The 16,165-nt window shown below is 37.5% G+C and overlaps 1 protein-coding gene across 1 annotated transcript; it reads right to left on the bottom strand.

Moving 5' to 3' along the window:
* Positions 1-589: 589 nt before the first annotated feature.
* acmsd (aminocarboxymuconate semialdehyde decarboxylase) lies at positions 590-16,165 on the bottom strand. Its single transcript, XM_030125090.1, has 10 exons — positions 16,109-16,165; positions 13,437-13,481; positions 10,378-10,474; positions 10,226-10,275; positions 4,988-5,224; positions 4,783-4,876; positions 4,260-4,355; positions 3,935-4,107; positions 1,131-1,229; positions 590-846 (listed from the first exon to the last, which is right to left on the bottom strand). The coding sequence occupies exons 1-10, from the start codon at positions 16,163-16,165 to the stop codon at positions 784-786; spliced, it is 1,011 nt and encodes a 336-aa protein (XP_029980950.1). The 3' UTR covers positions 590-783.

Raw genomic sequence — 16,165 nt, 5'->3', positions numbered from 1 at the left:
CTCCACTTTTGAAGAAGAGACACCTTTAAGCCAGACTTAAGTATGTTCAGTCCAACCTGGAGAAAGATTATGCATACTGGAAGTTTGTCCTATGGTCTGATGAGACTAAACTAGAGCTCTTTGGCCATAGAGACACTGCTTATGTTTGGAAGAAAAAGGGAGAGGCATATAACCCAAAGAACACCATCCCCACAGTGAAACACAGTGTCCCAAACTGTAACCTTTTCATTAAGGAAGCAAAAGTAATGTATTATGTTGTATAAATGAGAGGAGGGGGTGGGATTTAATAAGTTTTCTTCTTCCCACTCCTTTTTGAGCAATACATACTGAATTTATTTTGTTATTACAAGTGTACATGGCAATTGCTATTTTATTTTGATCACCTCTATTTATTATTTCCAATGGAAGCTGGGATAGACTCCAGAAACTCCACAACACTCCCAAGGATAATGCAGATATGGAAAATGAATGAATGAATACAAAAAAATCAGGTTCACATTTTATTGTTATAGTTTTATACTATTTTTGGATATATTCACAATTTGAAGTATAACACTCAAAGGTGTTGTATGTAGCATTGGTTAGCCTCTACATGCTTTCTGTGTCAAGGCTTTTACTTGAAAATAATTACACTCACTCACATATACAGTTTTTAAATGCCTTGAATTTCCTGCTTCATAACATGATAACAGACTAGTTACCATAAGCCAAAAAACAGTGAGCTTCTCTAATTAAGTGTGCATGATTCCACTTTGTGAAGCATTTGTTTCTTGGATTTTCCTGCTACTCAAACTGTTCTCGTTTCAGGCCTAAAAACTCCAGTGCATTCACAGCAAGCAGTTTATCCTGAAAGAAAAAAAGGCATGTATTGTAAAATTACATTATAAAATTTCTTAATTGCAAATAAATTAAATTACTAAATGTACCAAATAACACTACATTACAAAACAATTACTAAATTAGAAGCTCTTTGGGCTAACTCTGCCACAGCTGATAAACTGTTTTCTATTCTTTCTAATGCCTTTAATGAGGCACAAAAAATAATTACATGCTATATACCATCATATACAGTGTTCTCACTATCAAAATAAAAGATTAAAAAATTATGTAAACAACTACACTAAAACTACCTTTAGTGTATCATCAAATTCATCCATTGACTCAATCAGTGATCCAGGCTGCAGTTCACCCAGTGGAAATGGATAGTCTGTTCCTAGCATCACTTTGTCCTGAAAGGAGAATAGACTGTAAGAACATGCAGAGAAGGTGCAGATATAAATATATCTCACAATTTTATATATATATATATATATATATATATATATATATATATATATGTGTGTGTGTGTGTGTGTGTGTGTGTGTGTGTGTGTGTATATATATATATATATATATATATATATATATATATATATATATATATATATATATGTTAGGGATGTCCGATATTGGCTTTTTTGCCAAAAACCGATATGCCGATATTGTCCAACGCTTAATTTCCGATTCCGATATCTACTGATATCGCTGCCGATATATGTGGGATATTAAACTAATTTTAGGTAACATCACATATCTCCTGTCATGGAATTAACACATCATGCCTAATTTTATTGTGATGCCCCATTGGATGCATTCTCAAATGCAACAAGGCTTTTAAAATGTAAACACTGTCTGTGCAAAGAATACATACTTCAACTTAACTCTTTCCCTGCCAGAGCATTTTCCAGTGAGTTGGTAGCCAGCGCCAGCCTTTTTGGTCATTTTCACTAATCTTTGGAGGCTGACTGAAAATGTTGTGTTAAGAGTATGTGAACACTGAATACATCAAACGAAAGAACAGAACTTCAACTTTTAAACACAAGAAACAATTTTATTCTATCTTCATTCGTTCATGAGATAGGAACGTTTGAATATTGGTAATTTTCAGGAAAAAAATGAATTTTGAGCAAAAAACTGAGAAAACTGCATTTTTTTCCAAAGATATTGATTTTCAAGATAAAATTGATTTCCTATTTACATTTTTGACTCTTTCTCATTTACCAACAGTAACACTGTATTCCAAATCACAAAATAAAATAATAATAACAACAATAATAATATCAAACAGCGCTAAGATATCCCATCATTCCACAAAATATTAGAGGAATCTACACCAAACTTTAAACCAAACATCTTCTAAAGCACCAGGTTCCTTCTAAACTTATCACATTTACATACATCAGTTATAAGTCTTCCACATAGTAGTTTAGTTTTTTTCTATAAACATTTCATTTTCAAGAAAAAAAGAAACAAATGCACTAAATACTGTAGATTTCTGGCCTTTCCTTGGCTGTACCACATTTTCTGTTGGACCACCTGCTGTGTTTGATCTGGAAATAATTATATGGACATCTAGTTATTTATCTCTGTATGAATATATGTACGTATTTATTTCATACTAAAGCCAAATCAAACAGTGTCTTACCTGTGTCCCTGCTGACATTATACAGCTGATTCTGTTCCATGTCCTCAGTCTGAATCTGAACTCACTTTAACAGATGAACACTAGCTGTCCTTTGTCTTGTCCCATGTCTGTCTGTCTGTCTTCTCCTTGAATGTCCACTGTCTCTTTTCTCTTCCTCCTGTCTGTCATTTTCTCCGTGTCGCTCCGTCCCCCCCCTCCCCCCCTCCCCCCTCCCCCACCCCACACACACACACACCCCACACACACACACACACTTCGTGTCGGACCTGAGCCGCTCCGTGTTTCCCGTGTTCCGTGTCCGTCTCCCTCACCTTCTATTTCTCCATTCCTGTCTCTAAATCGTTCTTCTGTAGCTCCATCATATACTAAATTGTCAGACTCTGTCTCCATAATCATCTTTAAGGCTTTTGAAACTGCGCGCGGTTCCTGCACAGTCTGCATTTCCTCATTCACAGTGACTGCCGCTGGATGCGTTGCCATGGGATATGGAGACTCCAGTGCGAAAACGTTAAACCGTCATTTTTCCGAAAAAGCTGCTTAACTGTTTGTTTTTGGACTAAGGAAAGTAATTCACACGATCCGCAACAGCTTCAACTACAGTATAACAGTGAAAACACGGAGTGACGGAAAATCTTGTCATTGGCGGAGAAAGAGTTAAGTTGTGGAAAAAATGCCATATTTATTTGTTTTCTCTCCCTCCCTCCATGAGTCTATTACAGTGTGGCAACTCTACTGTACAATTTTGAAAACTGCACATTTCTTTCAGCTACAAACAATGCTTCATTTATGCGTTGGTAAATGCGGTGAAATCAAAGCATTATTTTATCAGTTTTAATGATAGGCAAAAAAACCAATACCGACCTTTAGTGTACCGATATTACATTTTTATGCCAATATCGGGCCGATAATATCGGTGGGCCGATATTATCGGACATCCCTAATATATATATATAAATATAAATATATATATATATATATATATATATATATATATATATATATATATATATACATATATGACGAGCCGCAGCCATTGTCCCTTGGTCTTAAAACATGAACGTTAGAATATTAAACTTTCTAGTTTCCTTTTCTCAGTACTTTTCCTCATGTTAATCCACCACTTATTGATATTTCAGGAGTCTAAAAAGAGGTGTTTGCTAAGAAGTAGTTACACGACAACACATGACAACAGTTGTTTGGGACATTTAATGGTGCCAAACTGACCGTGAAAAAGCCGTCTATGTAGTCATGAGCCCAGTTTTACAATCCCACTGGCTTTTTATGAGGCTGAATCCCATTCATCCCTGCAGTACTCTGTAAGGTCTATAATCTGCTTCTATCCCAGGTTTATTTAGTGTGTTAACCTCTTATCTGTTAAAACTCCCAATTTGCAATGTTCTCTGAACTGTTTTATATGGCAAATCCTCTTTGTGACCACCAGAAGCACATGGGAAATGATTAGTGGCTCACCTTTCCAATAATATCAATGAGAAGCTTCAAGGAAATGGGATCATGAACAAGAGAATCAGTGTAGAAAGAACCAAGGTATTTGCGTGGATTGAATTTATTGTCCACGGCACACAGGTCAGGACGGACTTTGTGTCCATGTTCAATCCTACCAACAGTAAATGGGAATGAGCCACCTGTAACCAGAACAACAAAGCGCAGTGAAGGCATTTTAAGTATGCACAAATACAAAGTGTATGTGGTTGACACCGCTGCACTCATGTCACGTTACTGTAACTTTGAAGGACAATATTTGAAGTGGATTGGAAATGTCTGGTCTTTTCAGTACCTCCATGAGCAAAACAGACTTTCAGTTTAGGGAATCTCTCGAAGATACCTCCAAATATCATTGAGCAAATGGCCATGGTTGTCTCTGAGGGCATGCCTTTGAAACACAAAACACAGCAAATCACAGTAGTTTCACTCTGTTGTTTGATCAGACGCCTTGGCTGGAGACTGATCTTTAGGTCTTTTAGTCTTAACTCTAGTTATAGTGAACACCTTTTGATAAAGTTTGTCATTCATTAGCAATGCATTTGTTGTGATGTTTATGTCACATGGTGTAACTTTTCAGCTTTATTTCCCAAGTTCAAACAGTAGGTAGTAATCAGAAAGTTATCAGTGTATTAAGTAATTAAAATACTAAAAGTACTTTACATTTTTAACAAGACAACTAGTAAACTGTAAGCATTTTTTTTTTTATAAATAAAGTGACATGTGGCGCACAATAAAAATGTTTTTTCGACATATGAGATAGACAGAAAATTCTGCAACATGATAAATCCTCCTGATTGTTTCTTTATTTTCCTCACCCACTAGCCAGGGCAGCCAATACTTGGCCATCCTCCCATCTGTCTGCATGTCCCATGGATGGACGAATATGGAGCAGCCCAGCTCTTCAGCTGCCTGCAGGATAAATACATATGAGTATTCTTACTGGTAAATAAATGACAGATGACATAACAGCCAAGACATCAGTAAATAATCAGTCAGGTGACTGAACAGGTGACATCTTACAGCATAGAAGGGATGGAGCTCTACAGCATTGAGGTCCAGGTCATTGATGTGAGAGCCGATCTGGACCCCAGGGAAGCCCAGTTCATTGACACAGCGGGTCATCTCCACCACAGCCAAATCAGGGGCCTGCATTGGCAGTGTTCCCAAACCTACAAACCTCTTTGGGTGGGCACGAACTGTCTGGGCCAGACCGTCATTTAAAAGGCCACAGAGATCCAGGGTGTCATGAGGTTTGGCCTGTAATTATACAATAGGTTGTTGTTTTTTAGACACATATTCTTAAGGTTTGTTTGTGTTGCAACTGAGGTGAGGAAAGACAAACAAGACGCTCTAATCAGCACAGAACACTTAGAGGAAATCAGGAGAATTGAAATGTAGAAATGGAGTATATTATTCCTATCTATGTTTTACCTATAGGCAATAAGAATTGCTGTGTATTTGTTATCTTAGAATGAGCCACTTCTGTGCACAGAAAAAGCAGATTGCTGTTCACGGAGATCACCATGTATATACATATATACATATACATATACATACATATATATATATATATATATATATATATATATATATATATATATATATATATATATATATATATATATATATATATATATATATATATATATATATATATATATATATATATATATATATATATGTATACAAATTTTTTGGGCGGGGGGGTCAGTCATAGCACTGGGTTGATCATGTAAACTGCAACTGCTGTTCCTGGGCCGCCACCCCCTCTACTAGCAAGCAGATGCACCGTGACGTAACATGTCCTTGCATACGGTTAGTAGCTCTATACTGTAGCTGTGTAGCATATACCATCTCTGCACTGTAGGCTATGCCGATGGTCAGCTCTGTTTGCTGTTTGAAACATGGATAATAGAAAGAGCAAGGGTGGCGCGGAGAAGACAAGAATTAAAGAGGAAAGCTCTTGAAGCAAACGCAGCCAAATGTGCCAAAATCTGCAACTTTTTCACAAAAACGACCTCCCGGTTGGAAAAAACTAATGAGGATGATGAAACAGGTAAACCACCTTTCAAGTTAGTTAATTATCGAGTCAATGAATTGTGTGGCACTTTGGCGTGTAACATAATGTTACGCAATTTAAATAATAGTATGAAGCGACACCACATGACTGGGGAAGTTTGTCTTGTAGCTCCTCAGAGTCAGAAAGCAGATCCAGCACCAGACACCAGCCATGAGCCCACAAGTCCAGAGTGGGCAGGTAGGACTGCTCATAGAGTTAATATTATTAGAATAAATAGGCTACAATGAAGAGTATGGTGTAGGCCTGTTCAATATGAAAGGTGCTCTGAGATACTAGATGATTCAGCACTACATTAATGAAACTGACACCAAGGCTTTGCAAAATAGAAGATTTGTGCTGAGAATTATGACCATTTTTAAAATGTGATTTAGTGTCAGAAGCAGAGCCCGGAGCCAGTAGTGATGAGGGGATTACTCCTGTCAGGATGGAAGGAAAAGGTGAGCTGTTGTAACAGATTGTGTGAACAAGCAAGCATTAGTTCCAGTAAAACCACTTTCTATACCCAAACGATAGTACTGACCTATTTTATTTTTTATTATTAAAAGTGAGACAGTAAATACACAACGCCAACAACTGAAAGGCAATAGCATAAAGTAATATCAAATAAGCCTGCATATTTTGCCAATGTAAATATCTTAATTGGTTGAGTGAGTCAAAATGTCTGTAGATATTATTGTTTATTATGATACAGGTGCAGGCGAGTCTAGGGAAACTGGAGGAAGTGTGAAAGGGAGAGCAGAGTCTACTCAGGGACTGATGACAGAGGAGCAGCTCAGCAGCACAACCCTGAACCACTAGTCAGAAATGAGACAAATGAAGATGAGTCTGTTGTTAGCTTTGATTGCTTTGCTCGCCCTCAGTCACAGGATATGCATACATTTTTTTCTTAACATCCTCGTCAAACCCCTAATATCACTATATCAAAAGTTTTCAATAGCAAAGATGGAAGAAACCGCAAGTAAGTTGTGATGGAAATCTTTTGTTGCAGAGGATACAAAAATGATAGAAAGTGCAGCAAGCTTTATTTTTTTTTTTTTATTTTTTTTTTTTTATTTAATATTTTTACATATTCTTTTATTTTATTTCAAACATTTTAAAGGTTTGAAAAATGTTAACACTTATAAGGACAAAAATATAGATTCTGTTATTGTTGTGTTGTGAGGAATAATAATGTTGGAGATGTCGATGTTGTGTCACTGTTGAAATAAATCCACATTTTGAAGCAACCTTTACTTGCGCTGAATTGGAAATATTTTAGGAAATACACTGAATTACAAGGCTTTGCAGAACAATGTGTAGACCTAACATGTAAGGCTATAATTCCATGATTTTAATAATAATTGGTCGTGATCTAAAGTGGGCCGGTCTGAGGTACGAAACTCCAGGGCTGAAAATGAGTCTCAGCCCAGCCCTGCCACGTTGTGTTTCCATGCAGCTTTAAACCTAATGTCTGGAGTTAATATCCACTTAACCAAAAGGCCCAGAATGGACAAACAAACACGGGCCATGGAGAGGAACTTTTGGGTTTATGAGAGTCATTGTTGGGGATTGTGAAAGGATATTCAGTCAGTTGCAAACTGCAACTTCCTCTCTAGATGTTAGTAAATATAACATGCTGAACCTTTAATAAGCAGAGCAATTTTATGCAAACATGAATGTATAGTAATGCAATGTAATGAAAATTATTTTTTAAATTGAAGTATTTAAACAGATATTTAATGTAATTCCATTGTAATTTCAAACTTCCGCACAAAAAAAGAAAACAAAATGAAAATGAAAACTGTTTTCTTTATGGTACGTGACCTGGTGAGTATGATCTTGGCCCAGCAGGAAGCAGTGGTCCACTGAGCAGTTCCCCTAGGTTTTCTATGCAAGGGACAATGGCTCATGTACACAGTGTTGGAATGACAACACATACCAAGAGGCAGCAAGTAATGTTGGCTATCCAGCAACACACAAATCAATGACTAACACACATTAAGCAAACAACTGAAATGCAAACATTCAGGAAAAATAATTAATTTTCTGTTTTAAAATTAAACAGATTAGAGTAACACAAACAGAACACTCTTCTTCTGATTTAACTGGGAAATTGATCCACAGATGCTATTCTTATACATTTTCCTCTGCCATTTAGCAGCCCATTTAACACAGGTCCTAGCCACACATACTGAGGGAAGGAAAGGCACATGCAGACCTCACTGTGCAGCTAAACTGTTGCGTCACACAGTCTCAACTAGGTTGACCAGTTGTCTTGCTTTGTGCCTGACAGCACAGCATTATGACTATTTTTTCCATGTCCCACAAATTGAGATAATGTCCCACATATGATTAACTCTGGCTCTCCAAAGTGCAGGGCAGTGGCCTTTCTCCAATCCTGATTTTCATTTTTTATCACCATTGGCTATGTCTGCTGTCAATCAACCAACATGCATGTGGGGTCAGGAGTCCATCAACCTCTCACCAGTGACCTCCTGACCTCCACCCACTGACACACAAAAAACAAATGCAAAAGCCTCAGACATATGTGTGAGTATGTGTAACAGTGGCGGCTGCTCGTCTTTCAGACAGGGGAAGCTCATTGTCGGCTTACATAAAAAAAAAAAAAAAAAAAAAAAAAAAAAAAAAAAAAAGAAAGAATTAAGAAAATGCTCAGTGACCTTATCGTACACAGTAGGCGTCTTTTCCAGGGACTGGACCAGTGTCCTCTCAATATCCATCAGAGCTAGGCTGCTTAGATTGCCTTGGCCCATTGTGTTGTGGGTGTAAGACTTCAACCTTTTTAAACTAGAGATGCTCCTTTCACTGCGACCTAGCCGACAGTATGATTGATTTAACTATCTACAAAACGATAATAAACTCAAAACAAGAAATGATTAAATTATGTAACTGAAACAAGAAAACGCTGAAACTATGTTAAACTGAAACAAGGAAGTACAATGAGTGGGTTTTAGTTGCAGTGCAAGAAATGAACAAGTAATTTCGTAGTGGTTTCTCTCTCTCTTTCACAGCAGAATGTGTGACGGTAATAAACTGAACTGTGTCAGTGAAGGAGGAGATCTGAAACTAGCTGTCAATCAAACAGGATTCAGCCTTTCGACCGATCCTCCAATCAGCACGTGGGATTCTGGCGTCCAGCCTGGCCGAGCTCCGCCCACAGCTCCATTCACCCCCAGAGACGCCCGGCGTCCAGGGGCGGGACAACATCGTGGCATTTATCCAATTACCGTCCAGTTTTGACGCAATGAAAAAAACTGTTCCACTCAGTCCCATTGAAGCCCATAGACGCCTGCAGTCTACGGACAAATGCACTGAGCAGAGATTGAATGAGAAATGTATGTGCGGGAATGTATGAGAAGTGAACAGCATCGCATCTGTTGGTTTGTGATAAAGCTGATTCTGAACGAACTCATCTTTGAGATGAACGTGTTCTAACGCATTTGTAGTCAATAAAATGTCAACACAACCGAACATATTTAACCATTTAATTTTCATAATTTTAGGGGAAGCCGGGCTTCCCTTGCAGCCTATGAGAAATCGCCACTGATGTGTAAGTATGTGGATATTTATTTTTTGACAAAAGTCCACAGGACATTTACGTTATCTTATTCTATTTTTATTACTGTGTAAGAATGCAAAATGTTTGACTGTTCTGTGTATGGATGCACAAAGGTTTTTGGTCCAAGTAATTTTAGGTTGACTGGAACCAGCGGAAACAGCTGTTATAATGTTGTCAGTTATGTCTTTTTGGTTTATTGCACATAGATTAGTTTACCTTCGAGGGTTGAGAACATGCACTCAAATTAAAAAAAAAAAAAAAAAAAAAAAAAGCTGGTTCTCTAAAAGTATTCAATTACAATATTTGAAACCTGAGGTTTCTTTTTTGAGTTTTTACAAGTAGATTTTTGGTTTTGTTTTTGCAAGCAAAAAAAGTTGTTGAAACCTGTGCAAAAAAGCAAAAAACAAATGCTTAGTGCAAAAATATGCATACTGTGTGCAACCAAATCAAATTGTTGTTATTCATATTTATAAGCTGGACAATAAGATGGACACATGTGGCTACTAAGCACCTGGTCATCCTAGTTTGAACTGAATATGCATCCTTTATGTAAAAGATGGTAACTGCAGAGAAGACTCAGCCAGTTCTCTGTAAACAGGATTATGTCATCTGCACTTACCCAATAACTGAACATGACAGGGACAGTAGACAGAGCCTGAACCGACACACCTGTGAGTTAGAAATGGAAACATTATGTTTTGAACCTGAGATAACACATGGGCTTTCAAGGCTTATACATGTAGGTATTTAGTTTCATGTCTCTGCTTTTACCGTATTGGTCCATGTCTCGAATACGTGCACATGCATCCCAGCAGTTTTCTTGAATCACTCGGAATAGCTTTCCATCCTTCATCATCTTTGCTTCATCCTGGGACGTAACACAAGAGTCAGCATCATCTATTACTGAATATGTTTAAAATGACTCTTGACCGTTGATTGTACAGTACAGAAACCTTAGACTTGATCTACTGTGGAAACATGTTCTTTGTCTTGTCATAGGCTGTACTGAAGCACCATGGCCCAGTTGGTCAGGAATAAACTGACTGATAAGATTTGACCAAATCTTGACAATATGTTGTTTAAAGAAAAACTAAAGGGAGCTGAATGGAGATAACATCATGTAATCCAGACTTGAGGCACTTTCATAGCAATCTTGTTTTAGACCACAGTAAGTTTAGGCCAGATGAAATGCTTTTGATCTGGATTAAACTGAACCATAATTTGTGAAAATTATATCACACCAACATCCGACCCATTTATAGATATTAGGCCTGTAATGGTACACATACCGAACCAAACTGTTTTGGTACGCAGCAGTTTGGTTCGGTACACAGCCATATCAAAACCACACAGTAGGTTGAGAAAAAGAAAAAGGAACGAAAGACATTGTTCAATGCGGAACTTTAAATCTGTGCAAGTTCCACACGGACATGTTGAAGGAGCGCACATTGACCCGAAATATGAAACAGCAGCTGCCATAAGGTTAAAAAAAAACAACAAATATGATGTCAACTTGGAAGGAAGAGATTGAAGACCCTCTGTCATCATTATGGTGCCGTTTGGGATCACTTCAGGTTCCCGGTGAAAGACAACAATGAGGAAAGAGATGTTGATAAGACAAACGTTTGCCGCCTATGTACAGTAGTTCTCAAACACTTACACTAGCTCTGTCTGTCTGTGTCTCACACACCCACACTGTATGATACAGGAATAGAAGCTGGGAGTTGGACGTTGAAAGTATGTAAAGTTTCACTTTCGTTTCACACCAGCGTTAGTTATGTTAGTTATGGACTGCACTCCCACGTAAATGACACCCCCCGCACCCCCCCCCTCACTCCGACAAAAAAAAACAAAAAAAAAAAACACCCCCCCTCTGTGTTTTAGACAAATCGCATCCTGCACACACACACACACACACACACACACACACAGAAATATACAAAGTCGACTAAACAGTTTGTTAGCTGTCCTAAAATGAATAACTTCGTCAATTTTGTTGTCAATGTTGCTCTTAAGTTTGTTGAAACAGAAAACAAGTTTGCCTTCTTCTTAATGTTGCACTTAATGTGGAATTTTTTTTTTTTTTTTTTTTATACAGAATGTGAACTGACAGAACAGTGATTGGATTTTTGCTGTTTGTTCAAAACTATCTTTCAGGGAAAAGTGCAATACTAATGTTTAAAATACATTTAATAATATTTTATTTATTTTATTTTCTATTTGATTTATAGCAGCAGAATTATATTACTCCTGTTTTTCTATATTCTATTGTCTCCAAAAATTGGGGGAAAAATGTTCAAAAATTCATAATAAATGCATTAAAGACATTTTGAGGGGTTTTCTTTCAACCCGTACCGAACTGAAAAAAAAACAAAAAAAAAAAACAAAAAAAAACAAAACGTGGCTTTCAAAAATGAAAACATACCAAACCAAAACTTTGGGTACTGTTACAGGCCTAATAGATATACTAAATAATACAAAGCTAGACATGGAGCACACAGATGACACAGCTTTCAGTGTTATAAAAGCAAACAAATCACACTAAAACAACCATGTGGATCTAACCTGAAAAGTTAAATGTGAGACATGGTAAGGCCCATGATTATAAAAAGAATATAAATGACCCAAACCTAAAGAGCTAGCAACAACACAATCATTGGAGGTGAACTAGACAAAAGTACTTTCTATTTCTTTATTTGGGGTTAGATGGAAGGAGGTGAGGGAAATATGTGAAGCTTTGCTGTGCTATATTGTGTAATTAATTTTACCAGCAGCTCTATACACATTAAAATAAGAAACTGTGTCATTCATGTAGTATGCAATGTAATTGCAAAATTATAAATTCTAATGGTCTCTATTCTTGGATAAGAAATCATATAATTTCTTAATTTCATTCTACTCCATATTTAACATTTATAGTAACTAAGCCCTGGGCAGAGCCTTTGCTGTTTATTCCATATGTAGCCACAAGATGACAGCAGACAGCTGAACATTTGGTAGAGATGTGCCCTTTCATTCATGCCTGGCATTTACAGGGTGGGGAAGCAAAATTTACAATATTTTTAGGCAGGGATTGAAAGACAATGTATGACCAATTAGTTTACTGAAAGTCATGAGAATTTATTTGCCACAAGAAAATTGACATAATAGAAAATGTTTTTATTCTATGTGTCCTCCTTCTTTCTCAATAACTGCCTTCACACGCTTCCTGAAACTTGCGCAAGTGTTCCTCAAATATTCGGGTGACAACTTCTCCCATTCTTCTTTAATAGTATCTTCCAGACTTTCTCGTAATAGTTTTGCTCATAGTCATTCTCTTCTTTACATTATAAACAGTCTTTATGGACACTCCAACTATTTTTGAAATCCCCTTTGGTGTGACGAGTGCATTCAGCAAATCACACACTTTGACGTTTGCTTTCCTGATTACTCATATGGGCAAAAGTTTCTGAAAAGGTGTGAATAATAGTGTTAGGTATGATTATGACATCAATATATGTTTGGTTTCAAAACAATTGACGTAGTGCCTGCTGAGAAAAAACAACTAAATGTTCATTGTAAATTTTGCTTCCCCACCCTGTACATCTCATAAAATTTCTCAATGTGTCATTCTTAGGCACTGTTATTTTTATTTATAACTTGCAGATGCCAGTAGCTGAATGTAGATCCCCAAGTGATACCGAAGGTGTCTTTGCAAATGTAAGTCACCTGTGTTGGAGGTAAATTCAGTGGAACCACACTGAGTTCTGCAGCTGTTCCATCCAGAGCACAAGAATAAGTGCATCTGTACCACAACTATGTCTGTACATACAGCCCCCAAAAACACTCACCTTACAGTGATGGTGAAGCTGGACAAATCCACCATATCCATACCTCTGTAACAAATAACAGTGAGTATGATTAACAACACAGAAACACCATGCAGTTGATTTTAAGGTGTGATTTGTAACATTAATATTCAAAAACTTCTGATACCAGCAGAAGGAATTAAGAGTTGGTCAGGTTGGTCAGGATTAGTTTTAGGTGTTTGTTAGATGCTTTACCCTGTCCAGACAATCGTTTCTAAAGAGGAAATGAAACCCTGATGCCATACTGACATAAATGTAGCCCATACCCTCCTGGATTCAATGCAGCCAATAGTTCAGATCCTTCCATTGCATAATTACTGCACTGATTCATATGTTTCAGTTCTTTAACCATTTAACTGATTCAGTAGTTTCCCCGTTTCCTAAACAGCCATGAATTTGATAGAAGCATAAAGATTGGACAGTGTCAAATCCAGACTGATCCTATTCCAGAGTGATTACCCATCATTCCTGTGGGGTTATGATTTTTGGTTGGTTCAGTTGATAAGGTCTGGGTTCAGTAACGTTATATGTTCAAAAAATGACAGAAAAAGTTGTTGTGACATGGGTTAAGTTGATCAAAATCATGCCACTGCAAATGTATGTCATAAAAGATAACAGTTAGCATCAGCATTTCTTTTTGGCTGGGGACTGTAGTACATGTAGACATTATACTGGAAAGGTCAAAAATGACCTGAAAACACATGGAAACATGGGTTACAGCTTATCAGAATTAAAAAGTACTATAATATTTACATACACTGTATTGCCAAAAGTATTGGGACACCTCTCCTAATCATTGAATAAAAGTGTTCTGGTCACTTCCATGTGAATAAACTCAATCACCTACACAGCAGACTGATCCCCTTCCTGTTCAACATGACTGACACCAGTGAACAAAGCAACATCCATAAAGACCCAGTGCTACTTTTGTCGCAGTTCCCGAATGATTTTTTGTTCTCTGTCTTTAACCTTTCTTAAGTGATTTTCCTATATTTAATTCACTTATCATGTAGATGTTCATTGAAGGGGTGGCCATGGCTCAGAAGGTACAGCATATTGACCAACCTAAGGGTTGCCAGTTCGAATCCCGCTCTGTCCTAGTCATTTGCTGTTGTGTCCTTGGGCAAGACACTTCACCCACCTTGCCTCCAGTGTCACTCACACTGGTGTATGAATGTTCAGTGGTGGTCAGAGGGGCTGTTTGGCACGAATTGGCAGCCACGCTTCCATCAGCCTGCCCCAGGGCAGCTGTGGCTACAAAGGGAGTTTACCACCACCAGAGCGAATGAAAAATGGATGAAAATGGAACATACAGTGCTTTGAGTGCTTTGAAAAGCACTATAGAAATCTATCCCATTATTATTATTATAAAGCTCAGAGTAAATTCAAAGTTATTATATGAGAAACAGAAAAACTGAAGAAAAAGTGACTTTTTCAGTCAAGTATATCATTTAACATAAAACAAATGTCTCCATCCACTGTCATTTATCAAATCAATGGGTTTTACTGCTGAATCAATGTTGTAGGAGATGATAATGTTTCCACATTCACTATGGAGCCTCTGAATGTCCAAATGGGTCATATTTGATGACCATGAAAGCATGACAAACTGCATTTTACACCAATTATTTACATGTGCATTGACAGGATTGGTGGATTAACAGTTAAAGGTGCGGGAGACTTTCGTCACCGATTTTTCATGAAATCTGTAAAACCTCAGTCATAGCCTAAGCATCACGAATCCGAAAGTCTTTCTGTGATTACTCACCTGAATCTCTTCCCTCATGGTGAACAATTTCGAAGTGCCATCCACCATAAATAAACCATTTGTTTACAAACAGAGCCGGGAGGTAACTCAGGCATCATCGGAATTTTGTCGCAACGTGCATTGTGGGAAGCGAAGGCTCACGCCGCTGCCTGTCAGTGGCAGCAGCAGAGCATCCATATGATATTATATGGATGAAACAAACACAATGCGGAAATGGCTGAAACACGGAAATGGCTGAAAGGAAGCGGAGTAAGTGGAACTGTGCCTGGCAGCGGCAGCTGCAAGAAACACGACGCAGAAATGGCTTAGTAAAGGTATATTACAAGTATAAATTAAGTATAATAGAACTGTCCTGTACACTGGGCATTTCAGTCAAGTTTATAACCATTATATATTTCATGAAATTACTCACATAACTCACACAATAAAAAGACTTTTAGAGTATCTGTCCTACATTTGACTATATACATGAGTAAGTGGAAAATGATGAGGAAAACACATGATAGTATGTAACTGTAATTTTATACTTTTCATGGAGGACGAGGATGCTAAATGCAGGTTCTTGCACCATAAGCAGGTGATTATTAATAACAGCTTATTACAGATGTTGTAGCAGGTTAAGATATGACAGGGAAGAGCAAAGCAAAGTACCACCTACTGATTAAAGTTTAACCATCAAGGACACGTTTATGGGGTCAGCTGCTCAATTCCATGCTGACACTCCTTAGGGAATATATACAACGACAAAATACTTCATACCATTCAATTCAGAAAGAAAGAAAGAATCCACTGAATGACTCACAGTTTGTGTGGATTTAATTACACTAATGTTCCAGAATGTAATAACCTGATATTTTAAATGAGCAGTTTGTGTCTCCGTGCCTACCTGCTTTAAATCAGGCCACTCCTTTGGTAAAATGTGACTATGAATATCCACCTTCAT

Source organism: Sphaeramia orbicularis, chromosome 21 (assembly GCF_902148855.1).
Source record: "Sphaeramia orbicularis chromosome 21, fSphaOr1.1, whole genome shotgun sequence".
In the NCBI taxonomy this organism is placed as follows: Eukaryota; Metazoa; Chordata; class Actinopteri; order Kurtiformes; family Apogonidae; genus Sphaeramia; species Sphaeramia orbicularis.
This window is presented reverse-complemented; position numbering and strand designations above follow the sequence as displayed.